General features: G+C 33.9%; 2 protein-coding genes across 2 annotated transcripts; both read left to right on the forward strand.

Moving 5' to 3' along the window:
- Positions 1 to 327: 327 nt before the first annotated feature.
- Positions 328 to 12,366, forward strand: LOTGIDRAFT_207292 (hypothetical protein; the record flags this gene model as incomplete). The annotated part of the gene is made up of 12 exons (XM_009066761.1): positions 328 to 439; positions 3,866 to 4,000; positions 6,237 to 6,371; positions 6,742 to 6,887; positions 7,391 to 7,568; positions 8,429 to 8,536; positions 8,876 to 8,987; positions 9,268 to 9,425; positions 9,620 to 9,702; positions 10,155 to 10,279; positions 10,662 to 11,229; positions 11,308 to 12,366. The coding sequence occupies 12 exons, from the start codon at positions 328 to 330 to the stop codon at positions 12,001 to 12,003; spliced, it is 2,556 nt and encodes an 851-aa protein (XP_009065009.1). The 3' UTR covers positions 12,004 to 12,366.
- Positions 12,367 to 15,953: 3,587 nt separating this feature from the next.
- LOTGIDRAFT_168863 (hypothetical protein) lies at positions 15,954 to 19,173 on the forward strand (the record flags this gene model as incomplete). The annotated part of the gene is made up of 3 exons (XM_009066762.1): positions 15,954 to 17,242; positions 18,860 to 18,974; positions 19,111 to 19,173. 3 exons carry the CDS (start codon positions 15,954 to 15,956, stop codon positions 19,171 to 19,173), a joined length of 1,467 nt encoding a protein of 488 aa, XP_009065010.1.
- Between the last annotated feature and the right edge of the window lie 1,990 nt (positions 19,174 to 21,163).

Genomic DNA, 21,163 nt, shown 5'->3' on the forward strand with positions numbered 1-21,163 from the left:
TGACGTATGCGCATGATTTGTCATGTGATTTCCGGTTGCAACTAACATGAAGAAAAACAAACTCACTGATTTGATATCTGACTAATTTTATCTTATCGTAATTGACTAAAACCATTTATGGCGAGGGCCTTGTCAGTGCAGGATATGGAGGACAGACAGCCTATTCTTAACGATCAGGATCATTATGATTATGGCACGAGTGCCGGTGACTTCAGTGAGCATAATCTGTCAGAAGTGAATGGAGGCGACCACCAACATGATCATGGGATGAACAACATGAGCACGAACATGCTTTGGAAGCTGCCCCGTAGTTTGAGCACCTCTGTCATGGACTCAACACGACAGGCGGAGAAATCTCGAAGGACGCTTGGAACTTTCCCTGGAGTATTTTGTCCGATTGCTCTGTCCATGTTCAGCACTCTGTTGTTTTTGAGAGGAGGTATGTTGTCTACTTTCGATTTCCCCTTTTTCACGTCTGCTCAATTTGAATGAAAGTATCATATTTGGTCATGGGTTGGTATTGTCATGTGAACGATTTTATGCCTTTTTTTAATGTCACTGCTTCTTGATTTCTTAGAGGGGTGTGGCCATCTAATTGTTTGTTTCATCAGCTGATAAAGGTATAGTCTTGGTCAAACTTGTCAAGAGCAAGAATGAGATTAAGATATGACTTGATTTGAAGGCTTTGTACCACTTACTCTCAAAGGACAGATTCGCATACACTTGAGCAATCGTACCTTAGTCTTAGAAGCAGGAATTTATTGAGCTAAGCTAATCAGAAAAAATACACACATCTCACCGAGCCTTCATTTATACAAATTTTCATACATTTCTAGTACTTCTGAAGATTTTTTACCTATATTCAAGACTTTAATCAACCCCTGAAAATTATGAAAATGGCCATTGTATATTGTATAAGCTTCTTCTAGTCTTGCCAAAAAACTAATGGGAAACAGAGTGACATCAGGTGTTCTGAAAGGAAGGGCATATTCAAATGTTTGAGGCTCCACCAAATTTGGAAGAAAAGTCTTAATTTGACTAGTTAGCCATTAGTATAGAGTTTGCCAAAAGTTTCTAATCATTTAGAAAAATGCAAGGGTGTGCCTGTTATGTTCTTGGTTTAATGATTGTGTTTTTGTTATACCATTACAGAAATACAGCCATGTGCTTGCAATTAGTGACTTCAACAAAGGCATCTATTTATGACTTTTTTTTAAAATTCTTAAAGTACTATTTTGTTCTTTGAGGTTGATGTGTTTTCAATTATTCAAATGTTCAAAGACAATTGTATGGGACCTTCACATGTGTCATAAAAGACCAAATTTTTTAGACTTTGTGTCTGGATGTGTATTGTGCATAGTTTCTTGATGCACCATTCCAATTTTCTGTCAAATTCCAGTTCCTGCAATTTCAATTCTTTGTCAAATACTTTGTCGAATACTTGACCAGATATTATAACAGAAATAATACTATTTGGACCGTTAAACTTCCATCTTTTCTCATAATTAGCGACCTATTTAGGCAGTGTTTTTTCGACACCCGAGTGTTCCCCGTCATTCAAATTCTCACTATGCCACTGTTTTCATATATTTGAATTATACAAGGAAAGAAATTAGGGAAATTGTTTTGAGACTCTTAAATTGAAGGGGAAATGGGAAGTACTCAGAAATAGTCCTTAATGGTTTTGACCCTCGATCAGCTAATAACCGACAGTTGTCAAGTATCATCATATTCACAATGTCAAGCTTTTACGAACATGGTCTAATACCTTGACTGTAATAGCCAGCTTTCTTGTATCATGGAATATAGCGCTTTGATTGCATTTTACTGTGAATCTATTTGTGATGGCTTGACATTGTGAAGAGGAGGTTAGGTAGCAACAAATCTTTCCTTGTTAGTTTTCCTCTACATTGCACAATTTGAAAGCCAATCAATAAGACTGTGATGTGTTTGCTCAATTTAACACTTATAATGAAAACTCAAAACTTAAATTTAGTGCACGCATCACACTTTTTGAGTGTTATATTTCAATCATCTTCACAAAGTCAAGCTATTATCAACTTCATACTTTTATACCTTGATTGCAATATAGATTGTATCACAGAAGTATAGAATGATTTGATTGGATTGTATACTAGCAAATGCAGCCAATCAGAATCCTCGACAGATAGTCTGTGAGCTCAAAGCCATAATCTTGACAGCCTTTCTGTGGCTATTGCAGTCAAGGTATAAGTATGAAGCAATGGGAATTTTCTAGCTAAACTAATTAGTATTAGTGTTTACATTTCACAATGTGAGCCCTTAATTCCATCTGTGTCCAAAGTTATATGCGTTTGACACTCTTTTCTTGGGACTTTGCCATATTAAGAGATAATGCAATTTTCATACATTTCTAGTACTTCTGAATACTGTACACATATTCAAGACCCAAATCAACCCCCGAGAATATCGAACCATGGCCTTTAAAGGGACAAGTGCACCATTTTTTTTAATAAAAGTTTTCACAGCTCACCATCTTTTGAAATTCTTAAACATTTTCAAGAACCAATTCAGGCCTGAAAATGGCGAACCATGGTCTTTAATATCAGGTGATGTTACCATACTTGAAAAACAAAGTTCGATAAATCAAATTGACTGCATGTATAGAAAAATAAAACAATAAACAATGAAGTGACATCGTATGGGTATATACGTGATATAATATACTTAAACAATGGAGAACTCTAACAGATGTTCACTATGTTATTCAGGGTTTTTATCAACTGGACCTATAAAAATATTGATTTTTAATCAGGAGATTTTAATTAGTGTTCTGATTGTTTTGTTAAGTGCTATTAATTAGTAAAGTTCAATGGCATAGAATTGTCATAGTTGTTTAAGGAATTTAAATGGAGTTTTACACCCTACTTGCATTTGTAATAGTTGTTAAAGGAAATGATATGGAGTTTTGCATGATTTATACAATGCTGTTTTTGATGAATTTTTTCAAATATCACCCTCTATAGTAATTGGTATTGACCTATGACCCTTGACCTTTTCTGCTCCTTAATACTTGAAAACATTGTATAATAAAGTTATAAAGTTCAAAGTGACAAACAGAATCTTGTTTTGGCTTGGTATAGGCCTAATTGTAAGTGTTTTCTAGGAATTCGAACTTTGACCTTTTCTGACCCCCCCACACACTTGAATAGATTATATTTAAATGTCATGTATGAAATAAGTAATAATATCATAAACTTTATAAGTATAATTGTAGATAATGATGTTATATATTACCAGAAATGTTGATATACCATATTTTCACGTAACTGTTGCCTTAATTTTGCCAGATATTTCACGTTCCCCGATGCCTTCATTCAACTTAAAATCTTATTTTATCATCTTTTTAGAATTGCTATTTTCAATAACACCATTTCCTCTAACTTAAAATTTTAGACATTTCATATGTTGTATCCCATCTTTACAATGTCAAGCTATTACTAACTTTACATGTATATTGACTGTAATGGCAACTATTTCTGTATCACTGAATGTTGCGATTTGATTGGATTGTATGCAAATGAATACAGCCAATCAGAGCCCTCAACAGAAAGGCTTTGAACATTAGGGCTTTCTGTCGAGGCCTCTGATTGGCTGTATTGGCTAGTGTACAAAACAAAATTACTTCATTACAAACTTCAATGATACAAGAAAGTTAACTATTGCAGTCAAGGTATAAGTACAAATTTCGTAATAGCTAGACTTTGTGAAGATGGTTGGTTCCTTTCACATTTTAAATTTCAAGTCATCAACTAAATGTAACAACTTGTGTGTATTTTTATCCATCTTTGATACCAATTTATGCATCTTTTTTGTTTCATTCCAGGTTTTGTAGTTGGTCAAGCTGGGATTTTAGAAGCAATTGCTCAGTTATTTATAGCCTATATCATCCTGGTTTTAACAGTGTTATCTATATGTGCTATATCAACCAATGGAGCTGTGGAGGGAGGTGGAGCCTATTGTATCCTTTTTAATTACTTATCAGTACTCAAAAGTTTGAATTTTCCTGAAATTTTGATATTTCCTGAAACTGAAAGCTAAGGTGGCAAAGTTCTTGGATTCAATGCTGTCAAAGGTATAGACATTACTTAGGCATAGGCATCACATTAACAAAGGCATCACATCACATAGGCACTGGCATCACATAAGCATAGGCATCACATAAGCATAGGCATTACTTAGTAATGCAGGACAGAAGGGATAACATGGAAAAAGCATTCAGTTGTTCGGATAGGAAATAAAGTGAGGCCATTTTTACTGAATAATGCAACAAAAATTCCTTTACAGTCAATCAAAAATAGTACTTAGAGTATGCATTGGCAAAGGTCCCTATTGCACACTGAAAGGTGTTACCATTATTTAACCCAATCTGGAACACTAAAATTGAATTCTCCATTTTATTTGTTGATCAGATAGGAATTTTTGAATTTTTATAAAAATATTACTGATATTGGCTTTGATTTGCTCTTTTTCTTTCCCTATTAAATTGTTACTGACCAATAAAGATATTTTGATGTGAAATTTTCCAGTGAGTGATTTTAAATAGATTGTAATCACTATAACAAGGTTAAATTCTAATCAGCTCAAAACTCTTACACAGTTTCAACTTTATAATCAATATTTCTCAAAATCAAATGTTGATAGTCAAGTCACTGAACTGAATAAAACTCTCATTAACTTCTTTAAAGAGATTTGTAAAGAGGTTTTCTTAATTTGTTTGTGTATCAGGAACACTGATAGCATCAATTTGCACCTTTCCAATTTTCAATCAGATGTCTGTGGTTGCTGCAATTCAACTAAAATGAAGTGTTTGATGATGTCACTATTCGCACTTAAGGCCCATCACTATGTCACTATTTGATAGTGACATCATCAAACAGACGTCTGACTGAAAATTTAATGGTGCAAATTGATGATATCAGTGTCCTTGATACACATAACAAATTTAGAAATCCTCTTTATAACCTCTTTAATAGTCAAACCTTTGAACTTAATAAAACTCTCGTTAACTTTTTGTACTAGATAAAAATATGGATCTAGCCCATAATATTAAATGAAATAACTATTAGCATATTGATTAAAAACATCTGTTGGTTAATAAATAGGTTAGATTGAGAATAATAATAATGAATCTGTTATATATTTATATATATCATTTTTTTGCTTATCATCTGATAAAGTTTTGCTTTCTGCTTACTGTATCACTTTCCATAAGTAAAATATTGTGCCCAGTTCTTCATTAATACAGCAAAAATGGATCAAAGATGGTTTGAATGTCCTTTGTTGACATTCAAGGCAGTTATTGCCAATGGTTATGGTATAAGATAGGAATGTATTTTGCAAGAGACCCCATCACCAGATTTTAATTGTAAAAAGTGTTACAGATGGCTAAATTGAGCTCTATCGACTATTAAGCAAATATCTCAATATTAACCCTTCAAATATTAATCATAGAGTTGTAAAGCGGTTTTTCGAAACTTTTTATGTGTATTGGGGACACTGATAGCATAAATTTTGCCCCATTCTAATTTTCAATCAGACATCTGTGGTTGCTGATTATTTAGAAAATCTCTTTACATTCCCTTTAACTGTATATATATTTGGAATTGATATTGAACATCTGGATATAATTAATATGAAGTTAATATTGCCCTCACGTGAATGAATACTGTCAACTGATATGATTATATCAATTGATTTTTATATACCACCAGTATATCTATGTTATGTATCTTAACCAAATGTGTTATAACATCCTGTATCTGATTTAAAGCTCCTTTATGTCAGAAACTTTTGATAATTTTCTTTGAGGGATTGTGTGAGAAAATATATTATTTTAATGGTCAAAATTTCTAGGCTCCAAAGTCTGCCAATGTGGATTATTAATAAGGTTATCTATTTACCTTGGAGATCTAGTGAAAATGAAAAAGCTAAAGACTTGATGAAATTTCTATTGTTACAAAAGCCTGCTCTTTATTTCATTTCTAACTGAGAGGGAATCTTGTCTGTTGACATCCATCCTGAAAAAATTCCAAATTTCTTCCATTGCACACAGCATAGCTCTTCCTCGTTAGCCCAATCAAGTACAGATGCATAGTGTTAACTTCATTCAATTTCCCATGCAACAAATAACATCTGTTTGAAATCTTACTCAAACGAATTCTGAAGTAGGCCTTTGATCCTTAACTCTATATAAGATATGATTAGTCGAGCTCTAGGCCCAGAGTTTGGTGGAAGTATTGGGTTCCTGTTTTTTGTAGCCAATGTATTAGCCTGTGCTCTATATGTCAGTGGGTTTGTTGAGGGGATACTGCAGAATTTTGGTCCGGGAGGTAAGTTATTTCCACTTCCACAATTAAACGTTAGTATTGGGCTGTTTGACTGCACAGATCTGAGGGGTCCTTCGGAAAACCTGCAGACTGGAAATTTAATCTTTGTACATTAAAGATCCCTTGACAGTTCCTAATAATTCTAAAAAGGTTAAGATAATGCTTCTGTTCTCTCAAAATTTCCCTCATTGTACACTGCATGTCTTCATTGACCCATCAAAAGCAGAAATATAGGTCCCAACATTTAATTTCCATTTTTGAAAAGAGTTGGACATAACACTTCATTTCATTTTTCATTTGTAGCTGATCAAAATTCCCTCTATTGCACACTGTATGAGCAGAAATATCAGGAGATTTTGTTTCTGTTTTTAAGGTACGTTTGTAGCGGATGGTCAAGGCCTACCTGATGGTTCTAGTTGGTGGAAGTATTTATATTCTTCTGTTGTTCTATTTGTTTGTTTACTTGTGTGTATTATTGGAGGAGCCATGTTTGCTAGGACGTCTGCTATCATCTTATTGGTAAGTGAATTTGATTATTGTCATCTAAATATTTGTTATGAAGAGAATGTAAAGAGGTTTTCTAAAAATTTAAGTGTATTGGGGACACTGATAAAACCAATTTTCACCATTCAATTTGTAGTTCAGATGTTTGTGGTTCTTGCAGTTATAGAAATTCTTAACTGTATTCTACATCGCAAAAGCTGCTTCAAATATTTCAGAACCCTTGCGATGAACTCTTAGTTTTAATGGAATTACAAGAACCACAGATGTCTTACTGAAATTGGAATGGTGAAGAAAAAATGCTATCAGTGTCCCCTATACACATAAAACTAAGCATTTGGTGACATCTTTATTGTGAAAGCTGTTTAATATTTTTAGCGACTTTCAGGTTTTTATGATAGTAACATCAAATATGCAGGAACCACAGACATCTGACTGAAGACAAAAATGTCGCTGATACACATAAACAAAGGTGGAGAAGCTATTAACTATCCTTAATGTTAACTTTTTCTGAATTTTAGATTGTAGTGATTTGTCTATTATCAGTAGTAATCAGTATGTTTGCTATTAACCATACTATTCAAGTGGACATACCATTAACCAATACCTTAGTTTATGGTGGAAATAACTCAGCAGACGGCAATATCACTGGCAACTATACTGGATTATTAGCGGCTACTTTTAGAGAAAATCTTTATGGTAAGTCAGTGGTTTTTAAAATGTTCAGGGACCAAGAGAATAAGCTTGTCACTGAAGTTGGTATATATGCTAGCGAGTACAGCCAGTCGCATTGCTGCACACTGTGATACAAGAAAGTAGCTATTGCAGTCAAGGTATAAGCTTTCTTGAAAATAGCTTCACATTGTGAAGATGGTTTTAGAGTGCCTTCTTGTTTCTCATTTAGTATTTATTAGATTTATTATAGATTTAGTAATATATGTTCAAAACTAAATACTAAATATGTTAACTCCATCCTACTTTATAGCAGATATCTTTATTTGCGTCCTTGCCTTGGCCAGTGCTTTTCATAGGAGTTTCAATAACCTTGTTCACTCTTCATACCACTAGGATGAGTATTCTCTGAAAAGGGATTGGATACAGTTTATCTTATTAGTTAATTGGTTTTACAATTGGGCTTAATATCTAGCTGATATCTTATCAGTCAAAAGTTGAACTACTTGATAAAATTGATCAAAATTTCATTAATTTGATATTGATACTATAGCCGATAACTTTTTGCACCTAAAAATGGGGTTCAATGATCCTTAGGCTGTTGATTTCATAGTTATGGCAGCCTTACATTTTCATCTAATTTTCACAAAACTTCAAGGAACTTTCTCATTTTTTTTCACGAGATGTTTCATAGAATGCTAAATTAAAGTTTAAGGGAAGATTGTCACTGACCAAGATTAAAACCCATGACCATCATTTCTTCAATGAAAAAACAAATGATGTCATGTACAGATCCATCACTCTAACTGATTGTGCTACAACCCCTCCTCTTTATGCTGAATAGTAAATATTATTTGATTCTGTATTCGAATTTTTGTAAATTTCAGAGAATTACACCAGAGATTATAATACTGGAGATGAAATGAACTTTGCGACAGTTTTCGCTATTTTATTCAGTAGTGTTACAGGAATAATGAATGGGGCCAATATGTCAGGTGAGAACATTTGCGTCTTTCTTTTGAAAAGATAAAAAATATACCCTTCTGAAAAGTTTGAGTTTTGATTATCAAGATGTTAAAGGATTTTAATATTTAAAATTTTCATGGATTCCATAGCTCAGCCAATCTGTTTAGATTAGAATATGAGTCCAAGAAATTATGCCTCCATGAGTTCTGATCCCAGGGCAGGTGGAATCAATAATAATACTCTATTTCTGCCATTGTAACAAACTTTCCCTAATTGCTCACTGCAATTTATTTTCTGTTTTTTATTATCCCAAACTGGGGCAGAAAAGTAGAGCTTGAAATTCAATTTATATTTTATTTTCATTATAGGGGAGTTGAAAGATCCAAGTAAATCTATACCTAAAGGAACTCTGTCAGCTGTTGGTTTTACCTTTATTAGTTATTTAGTTGTGTCTATACTCATTGGTGGATCCTGTTCAAGGTAGGTACTGAAGCATTGGACAGCTGGAAATATTTTAAAGAGTATGGTTAACAGTCACAATAGAATTTCGCTCATTGCACACAGCTTTGTGTTCCTTATTGGCTCCGTTGAAGCAAAGTAGAATGTAAATCTAGAAATGTAAAAATTGAGAAAGCTTTGGTATGATGGATGCTTATATTAACAAGCCCTCAACATTTGGAAATCGTACACCATTGCCCAATACAACAAGGCTACAGTAGGATGAAAAACTCCATTTTGATTTTCTTTCTTTTCATTTCAGGTTTTTGTTAACAAACGATTATGTATTTCTACAACAAATTAATTTATGGGGACCTTTTGTGGTTATTGGTATTTTTGCCGCTACGCTCAGTGCTGCCCTTGGTAACTTGATTGGTGCCTCCAGGATTCTTGAAGCTCTTGGAGTGGATGAATTGTTTTGTGAGTATTTTTGAATTTGAATTTTAGCAACTTTGAACATGAGCGATCAATTACAAAATGGAAGATTTTTGGTTTAATGTTTTTATGGGCGGATGAACAATCAAATTGTAAAAAAAAAGAGCTTCTAAGATTTGAAACTAGAAGTAAAACTAGTAATCTATCGGCAAGGGCATTACAATTTGTTTCTTTTTCAGGGCATTTTCTCAAGCCTGCTACATTAACATCAAAGGGAGGTAACCCCTATATGGCTGTTATAATTTCCTGGGCTTTAGTACAGGTAGGTACATTTGCTAACTTGCTCATACATACAGCAGCCTTTGCTGATAATTACTTTTATTGCAATTGCAAGAACCACAAACGTCTGATTGAAGATTGGAGTGGTACAAATAATGCTATCAGTGTCCCTGATAAAAACTTGAGAAAATCTTTTCCCGTCTTCATTAGTCCACACGGTGCAGAAAAGTAGGCGGTAAAACTCCATTCATTTTTAGCATTTTCAGAAAATCTTTTTACAATCTCTAATATGAAATTAAAGCTTATAGCAATTGCAAGAACCACAGATGTCTGATTGAAAATTGGAATGGTACAAATCAATGCTATCAGTGTGCCTGATACACATAAAAAGTTAAGAAAATCTTTAAATATGAAAGGGTTAAAGTAAAGCTAATAGTAAGCCAATCTGGAGGGTGTAAAGGATAGTTTTAGAATGTGATTTCTATTTTATTTCAGTTATTATTGTTAGTTGGATCGTTAAATGCTATTGCTCCCATCACATCAGTTTTTTTTCTGCTGTCTTACGCTGCTGTCAACTTGGCCTGTTTAGCTCTCGAACTCGCTTCAGCTCCGAATTTTAGGTAAGTAAAAACGCCTTGATCTTGTTAGAGAATGCAATGTTAAAATTATTGTTAGCACAGTTGATGTTATTATTATTATTGTTATAACTAATACAGTTATTTTATTATTTTTTTTCTGCATTAAAAATGTAAAGATAAGCTTATTTCAGTTTCTTTACGGATTTTTTTTCAAATTTTTTCGTCTTCATTGCAATTTGTTTAACTTTTTACTACTGTCCTGTTCAAATGATGTTGGTTTTAACCAATCAAAGTGTGTCATGATTGACACACAATTCCTTATGTTATCAACTAATGGATTCTAAAGGAGAAAACCCACGAATAATCTGCTTAATTTTTTGTTTTTATTTTTAAAAAAATATGGGATATCTATTGTTTATTTCAGACCTACCTTCCGATATTTTTCATCTTATACTTGTGGTTTGGCTTTACTCGGCTGTTTAATCATGTGTTTTCTTATCAGTGCCGTTTACACGTCCATAGCCTTGGTTATCATGCTGATTTTAGTCATTCTACTCCATTTCCGTTCACTTCCAACATCATGGGGCTCAATCAGCCAGGCTCTTATTTTCCATCAAGTTCGTAAATACCTACTAATGTTGGATTCCAGAAAAGCACATGTAAAATACTGGCGTCCTCAAATTTTACTAATGGTAGGAAACCCTCGTCAATCATGCGAGTTGATTAATTTCATCAACGACATCAAAAAAAGTGGACTTTATGTTTTGGGACACGTTAAAATTGGATCTTTGGACGATCATCAAGCTGATCCTATTTTGGAGACGTATCCAAAATGGCTGACACTCGTGGACCATTTAAAAATCAAAGCATTTGTGGAGATAACTCTCGCTAAAAGTGTGTCTGAAGGTTTCCAACATTTAGTCCGAGTTTCAGGCATCGGTGGCATGAAACCCAATACCGTCTGCTTAGGTTTCTATGACAACATCACACCCGTTGATAGTTTAGCGAAAACAAGATTACGAAAAAGTAAGATTTTGAAGAAAAATGTTGAAATTGGAAATTTTGATAAGATTGAAACCTGTTTTGAATCCATTCGTCAAAATGACAAGAGTTTGACTGGACACGAATACGTAAGTTTGATTAAAGATAGTTTAAAACTGCAGAAAAATGTCTGCTTGTGTCGAAACTTCAACATGTTGGATAAACAGAAGATATTTGATTCCGAAGGCACGTATTACATAGATGTGTGGCCGGTCAATTTATTCCGACCTGAAACAGCCAGTTTCTTTGACAATACCTGTCTATTTATCCTACAACTGGCTTGTGTTTTGAATATGGTACCCAAGTGGCGAGGGAAGACAACTCTTCGCGTATTTTTGTGTATTAATGCTCAAACAGATAACACTATTCAGAAAGAACAAAAATTAGACATGTTTTTAAAACAATTAAGAATTCTTGCAAAGATCCAAATTGTGTCTTGGGATCACTTGCAGCATTATATGTCTGGTCCATATTTAAATTTGGATCAGGATGGATCCAAGATGCAGGACTTTCAGGAGGTTCCCGAAGAATTTATCAAAGCCATAAACGAAATGATTTCAGCTAACTCTAGTCGTACAGCTGTGAGTTTTTTCTATCTACCCAAACCTCCATCGGACTCAACGAAGTATGGTTCTTATCTATCTCAGCTGGATTTATTAACAGCGAATCTTCAGCCTTCCGTCATGGTCCATGGGCTTCATCCAGTAACATCCACTACTTTATAATGATGGTTTATTGTATATAAGATAGACTTGGTATTAGCAGGTTGGTTGTGGCATCAACAGCATCTTTTCACCAAGCAGACAACAATTAACTCATCTCTAGACTGAAACTAGTGCCTTTATTCCAGTCTCTAAGAGTGCTATTTCGAAAGTTGTCGGCTGTGTAGAGATATCTTCATAGCTGTGGAAAATCCCTATAAAACAGGGCCTAGTTTTTCTGACTTTACTCCAGCGGATCAAAATTAAATCAACTATCAAAATATCTATCAGAGACTGAAATAAGGACAGATGTTTGGGACTAACTCATCTCATGCTACAGACACTGTTTCTGATAAACGATTTTCGTCAGGTCAGCTTTGTTTGGATATAGAATTTGATGTTCCAACATAAGAGCATAGGTGATTGAACAAGGCAGCCCACTATGGTTCTTTAGATTTCATACAAGTGTTTATATAATACATGTATATTCTCTACACTTTATTCTTCCACAATGTATGTGCAATCATGTTGGTAAATTAGAAGTGGCTCAAATTGATATATATTTTGCTACTTCATGATATATTTTCATTCTATTTTTTTTATTAGTAACCACACAGTTAACCATTAGAACTAACCATGTTGACTCAACTCTTTGAGTCAAACTCAGATTAGTCCAAAGAAGCTATAGACTGTCCCAAAGGATGTAGAGTCACAGTGGGGTATAGGTATTCAAACAGAAAGAGCATTTCCTGCTGCATTTCAATTTAGCTCAAAATCCAAGCAGCAATCCATTAATGAAATGGACATATTAGGGGTAGAGATCACATTAAATAACAGAACAGAATTTTACAGTATAGATCTCCTAATTTTATTGTTCGTTTACGTTTCAACAACTTACCTTGTTATCATCAGTTTATATAGTATATTTTTTGGGATAGATCAAATAGATGGTTCAAATTGACAGTATTTATTGATAAGTGGTCAGGTCATTGCCTTAATCATCATTCTAATTCATACCAAAATATTCAACTTTCTTAAGAATCGTCAGAGTGATATCAGGTGTTTTTGTGTTATTAAAATTGGGTGCTTATTTTTCAGGTCACATTCCTTTTAGTGCTTAATACTATTGTATGTTTAATTAATTTATTTATTTATTTGTATTCTGCTCATTAATTGCCTAATTAATATTATTAATTAGTTTATTCTCAGAACCCTAATTTATAGATTTATAGTCAACCCATATATATTATAATAACAAAATATTTTCAATGTTAAAATAGTGCTCAATACATCAATTGTAGAGAGATATATAGATATCACTGTTAATATGGTCTCAATACATCAATTGTAGAGCGATATAGAGATATCACTGTTAAAATAGTGCTCAATACATCAATTGTAGAGAGATATATAGATATCACTGTTAATATGGTCTCAATACATCAATTGTAGAGCGATATAGAGATATCACTGTTAAAATAGTGCTCAATACATCAATTGTAGAGAGATATAGAAATACCACTGTTAATATAGTACTCAATACATCAATTGTAGAGTGATATAGAAATACCACTGTTAAAATAGTGCTCAATACATCAATTGTAGATCCAAATAGAAATATTTCTCTCTCTATATATAGTATGTATATCTGGATCCCAAGGAGATAACGGACATACATGTATAAGCAACCAAATCCAGAAACCAAAGCTAACAAGCCACCAAAGAAGATAGACTTTCAATGAGTCCAATAACTTTCTTGGAACGATTAATAAATGACAAAGCATGGTGTTTAATATTTGCTGTTGCAGCTTATGGAGCTCAGTTCCATCTCAATCTATTGGCTTTTCAGAATACACATTCTACCCATCAATCATGTAATTAGGGGGTGGGCCTTGGGGTTGAAATAACTTATTTTGGAGCAAAAACTACACCCTCTTTCATCTCAGGCTACCTGAAATCCGTTGACTTCTAGGGGTCTTAGCCGTCCCCCAGCCTCAAGGGGCTTGACACTTCTTGCCTCACAGCATTTTGGCCCCCACCCCTCGGGGATTTTCTAGAAATACCCCTGTACCCATTATATATTATATAAATGTCTGTATGTCATCTTTTGTACTAATTTTTTAAGAAGTCAATGTTTCAATAGAATAGTGATTTTCAAAACATTCCTTAGGAGCAGCTCAGATCAGCCAATTAAGATTTTTCTTTTGGTATTATTTATATATTTATACAAAGAGCTTTGTATTACATTGTATATACTGTATACTATATTCGTACTTGTTGTATATTGTGATATATTTGTGTTAATTAACTTATTAGGGATATCAGATATGGTTTTCTATAATAGTCAACCTTCTTAGTGTTTTTCATTGGAATTACAATTTTCTATGTCGAATAGTTGTGTTATCTTTGATATTTAGTTAAATAACTTGGGACCTTATTCTTGAAAACATAACATGGATTAATGTTCCAGTCATCATTTATATGGATAACTATTACGTTAAAAAATAATATGCAACGTTTCGACAATGATACTCCCGACGTTATCAAACATGTGGTTGAGTGGATATGATGCATGATCCATCAAAGTCACTTAAATCGCTGAGTATAATACCCTTCGTCTATGCGGCCTAAAAGAGAACTCCGTAATAGTGCTGCTGACATATATTATATTTTGGCCATATTAGTCAACAATGCTGGTTGTTGAAAAAAGGGATAGTCTGTTACGATTGTGTGTAGATTTTCGTAATGAAACCGACTAATACGACTGTTTTTGATGATGAACTATAACAGACTAACTCACAAACGTTGAAATCCCTAAAATGCTGATGTTTTCATGCATTTGATTTGATGAGCGGATTTTGGCAATTGGCAATGTTATATATGCATGATGTAATCTATATCCAATGAATGATGCTTTTGTAAACTGTATATTAAAGGGTTCCGTCTAAATGGAACCCATACAGGTGAATCAATGTGGCAATAAGAACATAATGATATGATTAAGAATACATGATAATTCATTAGAAACACCAATTAATCAAATAGTTTGCTTAATTTGAAAGTAAAAAAATAAGGAAACCCATCTTTAATAGGAATAATAAAGTGTGACAATCCATTAATTCCAATCTACGAGCTGATAAGCAATTTAAACTTCAAAGAAAATTAGTGATAAGAATTTAAAAAAATTACAAAATGAAATAATCGAAAGTTAAGTTCAAATCAATGGTTTACACTAAACCAAAAAAACCGGCCTCTATTCCAGCCTCTGATGAATATTTTGACAGTTTTCAGCTTGAGTAGTTATGGTTTACACGAGAGGAGACATTGTGGCTTTTTTTAGTTGTTTTATTTATCATGTTTTGCAATAATAGCGACATGATCCAGCTGGAAGCACTAAATATTATTTAGTTTAGTCATTAGTATGATCCAGGTATCCGAACGTCACCGTAAATTAGAATGTTGCAACTGTTCAGTTTTGTATGGATTTCAGTTCGTTTTTTTTTTAAATAATGCTAAATATTGTCTTTTATTACATATTGATTATTGCTAAATGTCGTATCGTATGATGAGTTATTCACATTTCTTAGTAAACTAGATGTGAAATGCGGGATCTGGCAGTTGATTATTCACATAAGAAATTTAGAAAACCTCTATACAAACTCTTTGATCCTTTGAGTGCTCTGACATCCTTACATTTACCCTTCCGATTCTTTACTGATTTTATTTCTTTTTCAATATATTCAATTACTCTATCTACGACATTAAAATTGTGTTCATAACTCGTATTGGAAATCGTTAATTTTCAAAGAAATATAAAAATGTTCAAGTAGTTCTTGGGCAACAATTATATATGACTTGGGTTGATTAAAAACAGATATATTGAACTTGACAATTCAGAAGGAAGGTAACTGCCGAGTATATAAATGAAATGTGAACTTGCTTCTTTTATTTGCAAACTTACAGTCATTGAAGTCATGTCTTTGACAATCAGGATAACTTTGTTGGTGATGATTCTGTTTGTCTACCAAGGTTTTATAGGATCGGAAATAACTACAGTGGAGAATTCCACCAATTTACTAGAAGAAGGGTTCCATCAAATTTCGACTGCAATACCAGATGGAGAATTCTTAGAGAAATCCAACAGAGCTCAAATTGTTTATAATGACTTAACGTATTCTTCAATGAAGAATCCATTAGATGGACTCCTAAGCACGACTGTAGTCCCGAATGAAGAACATTCAGTGACCAATGTTGGAACTGAGGTTACAGTCAAAAGCCCATCATCTACAAAACTTCAACCAAATGACAACACCACTGAAGAAAACTCTGAACCAGTGGTACCGACAATCTCGACATCTGTGTTTCTTGATGCGAAGGATTTGAAGATACTTGAAAATACTTCGATCAGATATGAACCTACAACAGAGGAACCAAAGGCTTTTGCAAATGGAACTGCGTCTGGGGTCTCTTCAAATACCATGGAGTTGAATAATGACGGATTAGTTTCAGCAACAGGGGACACATCTGCAAATGGAAGTGTTACATCTGAGGTCTCTACGGATGCCGTGGAGTTGAACTCAAGGAGTGGCGGATTGGTTTCAACAACAGAGGACCCAAAAGTTTTTGCAAATGGAACTTTTACATCTGAGGTCTCTACAGATGCCATGGAGTTGAACTCAAAAAGTGACGAATTAGTTTCAGCAACAGATAACCCAAAAGCTTTTGCGAATGGAAGTGGTTCATCTGAGGCCTCTTCAGAAGACAAAGATATATATGGCAGTTTGGTATCAGAAACAACGGAACGCAAGGCTGCTGTGAATGAAAGTGTTACAACTAAAGCTTCTACAGATGTCGTGGATTCGGACGCTAAATATGACGGACTGATTTCAGAGGAAGTATGGAACCCTTTCAATGACATCGTTGGAGACATGTGGCTTCCTATCTGTGCTGTAGGCATAGTTGCTAATATATTTAATATAATCGTGTTCATGGATCAGCGAATGCGAAACGCAACAAGTTACTATTTGACAGCAATAAGCGTTTTTCAGATTTCTTATATTATATCAAGCACAGTTACAAAAACTCATCAACTTATTTATGGTGATCTTGGACAAAGATCCACGAAGTTTTTCTACGAGGGAGCAATTTATGTAAATAATTATATCGGGGTTGTTTTTTCTCGAGCAGGTTTTTGCATGGTAATGGTGGTTTCTCTTGAACGGATGATGGCGATCGTGTTCCCATTACGACGAGCTCGCTCCAGGTTAGTCAAGTCACCCATTCCATGCACCCTCTGTCTTATCATAGTCCTTTTTTTGTTTCATATTAACACAGTTCTGAAATATTCCGTTGAGCAGAAGAACGAAAATGGCAAAATCTCTTATGATTTAAAGCCCCGAGGATACAACAAGGATGTCTTGAATACGTTTAGCTTAGTTTCGAAAATACTGTTCGTCTATATACCATTATTGGGCATTCTGATTTGTAACACCATTTTATGCGTAGCACTGAAACGTCACAGCCAATGTAGAATTAATTTACAAGAAGGGACTGGTGATAAAAGGCGGGAAGCACGTGAGAGACAGACGACCGTCGCCATTTTGGTTTCAACGTGTGTTTTCTTCTTCTTGGCCCTTCCCGTGACGACAAATTCTATAGTAAGTAACCTAATAAGAAACTACAGCTATTTTAGAAGACAGAACCGTTACACGTTTCTCTTCATGCAGCTTATAGGGAGCTTATTGAATCTGACGAGCTACTCCACCGATTTCATTACCTATATTGCAATCAGCTCCAAATATAGAGATACACTGGTAAGGCGGTGTTTTCCGTGTTTGATGACATCCAAAATGATAGATTCAGCACAGTCCACGATGAAAAGAAGTGCTTCAACCAAGCAGTCCATTTACAGTTCGGATAGAAGGTAAAGGATCGCGTTCAGCATCCGTTCGATCAATCGTACCTAGTCTCAGAGATGGGAATTGTTTAACTTAGCTAATCAGTTATAGTGTTCACAGATAACCGTTGTTAGTGAAACTTTCTTATCCATAGCATTTGACGACTCACCTTTCTGGATAAAAGTTAAAGGGGTGGCATCTTTTGACCTTAAGTCTCTGAAACGGGAAATTCTTTAGCTAAACTAATCAATTATAGTGTCCAAAGCTTATCGTAGAAAGTGGAACCTCTTATACACGTGTATCCAAAATTATACATATTTGAAGGATGGACGATTCTCCTTTTCTCGAGTCTTTGACAATGACACGCCGGAAATGAGTTGAGCTGTCTGTATAAAACACACTGTTCCGAAGGTGGATTTTGTACCTGGCATGCATTGGTAGCAGAAAACCAGCTCTCGTCAATTGGACTCTAGAAATACTATTTTGGTTTGGATTGTGGTTAATTTGAAAAATCCACTTCTATGCATGTGGATGTTAATATATTTTAGAGCAATCTTTGAGCTTTAACTTAGGCTCTTTAACTTAATACAATCCACGATTTGTGGGAAAGAGATACCTTTAAAAATAGGATTTTTTTTTTAAACAACTAATGTTAAAAGTATATGAGAAAATTAATTTCGTGGGATATCACTGAAATTCTAATGTATAAGAAAGGTAGGACTATAAGGTTTTGTGTGGACTTCAGTATTAATTTACGTCCTCTGTGGTCATATTCATTTGTAATCAATTATTAAACAATTTAAACAGTTAAAATTTGTACAAAATTCATTAAATTATGAAAATTGATCTAAAATTGGGGTTATGGCAAATACGATTTCAAATTGGCATTGGATACTTTTACTTTCCAGGTTGAACCCATATTTAAGTCGACTTTAGAGATAACTTAAAAACCTTAATGGAAGTTTGCTTTGATTCTTTTATAGTTGTACACAATGTTTTCTTTTGTTTTGGGGGAAGGCTGTTGAAGGCTGGAGACTCAAAGCAAGTGTTTGGAAAAGGTGGAAAGCCAATTATGATCCCAAAAGACCAGAAGGGCGAGTATGTCCTGATACCATAGTCATGGGTGACGTCAGGCCTGCAGCCAGACTTGATTGTTTGGAGGGCCAAGTAATATATCCAGAGAGACAATAGTCTACGGTGTTTAGTTGTAGTAATGGAATTTGTCTGTTGTCAGAATTTTTCGATGGGGAAACCCCCTGTAGCTACAGAACTGGAAGGTGTAGATATATATTCATAGAATCTAGAACTGGCTAACGACCAAGGATTTTCAAAGGATGGTTGAGTGTTCCTAACCCTACTGGTTCTGGTAGAGGTAAAAAAAAATCTCAAATGATATGATGATGATTTTATTTCAACCAATGAGTTTATACAGAAACTATCGTTATCATGATCAGACAAAAGTTCACAGAAAACACAGGAATTTATTATTCTGAAAACTTCCATTGAAAGACAAAACCCTCCCTGAAATCACATAATAAAATGATTTATCAACAGAATAGTCAAATAATGCCAAAAGGTCTATCTATATACTAAAGATCATTAATTCAGCTATTCTAAGCATTCTTCCAGAAACTTTGTTCAAAATATAAAAATATAATTGCCTACACATTGTTCTGAACCCTAATTACTAAACCAAAAGTAGAGGTATTCTTAATTCAATTAGCATTTAAGATTAATTAATGCATGATTTTTTTACTCAAATGAAAACTGACAACTCAAAAAAATAAATGAAAAAATTTTAACAATTAAATTCAAGAACTACTTTATACAAATATACATATGTTAAAAAAAACATTGGTGAACTTATTTACAGTGTAAAACTTATTCTATAATTGCATGGCTCTAAATCTGATGAAACAGTACAAGGCAAAGACAGAAAAAAAATGGGAAGTTTGTGAAAATAAAAATACAAGTGCATAGGTGAAACATAAAACTATATACAAACATTGTCTATAATACAACAAAATGCCATATCTACATACACAAGAGCAAAATAAAAAGCAATTTAATTATTTTATAGTTAGTAATTGACAAGGAACGAAAATACAGAAGAGTTCACAAATGATTTAGGCAAAATACATTGTCTTCAGAGTGAATACCATACCTTTCTATAATTTTTTGAGCTTTCAAAGCTTTTTTTCAGCTTCCGATAGAAAAATTAACTTTAATTGGTATCATAATTATTCCACAAAACTTAATTTTTTGATTTTGAGTAATCAGATATCAGAAATAGCAAGACCAAATGAAATTATTTTTTACAATGGAGCTTAAATCAAGTTCATTGAGCTGTAAAGGAACCCTGGCATTCAGCCTCACATCATTTGTGAGCTCTTCAAACATAAGCAAATCAATATATTAAATTTATTAAGTAATTATATAGGCACTATAGCGACGCGGCACTAGGTGGAGCTAATTGGGGAGAGAAACTCGGAAAGTTTCTGTATTTTACGCACTATTGTTGATCGGCACTGTCGTTGAGCCCTCGGGGAGAGGCAAAATCTCAAAAGATTTCCCTAAACATAGCACTAAGCTAGATTAATGCACTTTCGTAGATGGGCACTGTTTTTGAGCTAATGGGGGAAAAGACCATCATATGGAAGGTTGATAATTTGACAATCGATACATTTTTGATCCTTGGAGATAAATTTACAGAAAAAAATGAAACAGAATATGAATTTACAAAGACTTGGGTGGCATCAGGAATTCTTGAAAAATAATCTTTTCTAGACAGTCACCATCGACATAAAAAGAAGTTTAAAGAGTAGCACTTGAGAATTTTTCTAGTAAACTTACCAGTATATTTTTCAACCCAAAATAATGAAATAAAAAAAACTTCTTAAAAGAAACAATCAAAGCCTCTCAATGCATTGAAAGCAAATATTAACACAACCATGACAGATCCTTAATCCTTTATATAATATGACTACATCTAAACTATATAATGGTCTCTGATCATTCATTGAGGGTCACATTTCAGTGTATACGAGCTTAAAGATTCATATTGCCCTCATGAGTAGGTCACATGTTCGTATTGTCTACATCGAACTAGAAAATCTACGCCATATATGAGCATAGAATTTCATACAACCCTCTTCAGTGGGTCACATGTTCATAAAGTGTACATGTAACGTGGAAATCTATGTACATATATGGGCATAAATTTCAAGTTTTGTGCGAGGGCATGATGTGTAATGCCTATGTGAGGCATCATGACACCCAATAGCAAG

Source organism: Lottia gigantea (assembly GCF_000327385.1).
Source record: "Lottia gigantea unplaced genomic scaffold LOTGIsca_79, whole genome shotgun sequence".
NCBI lineage: Eukaryota > Metazoa > Mollusca > Gastropoda > Lottiidae > Lottia > Lottia gigantea.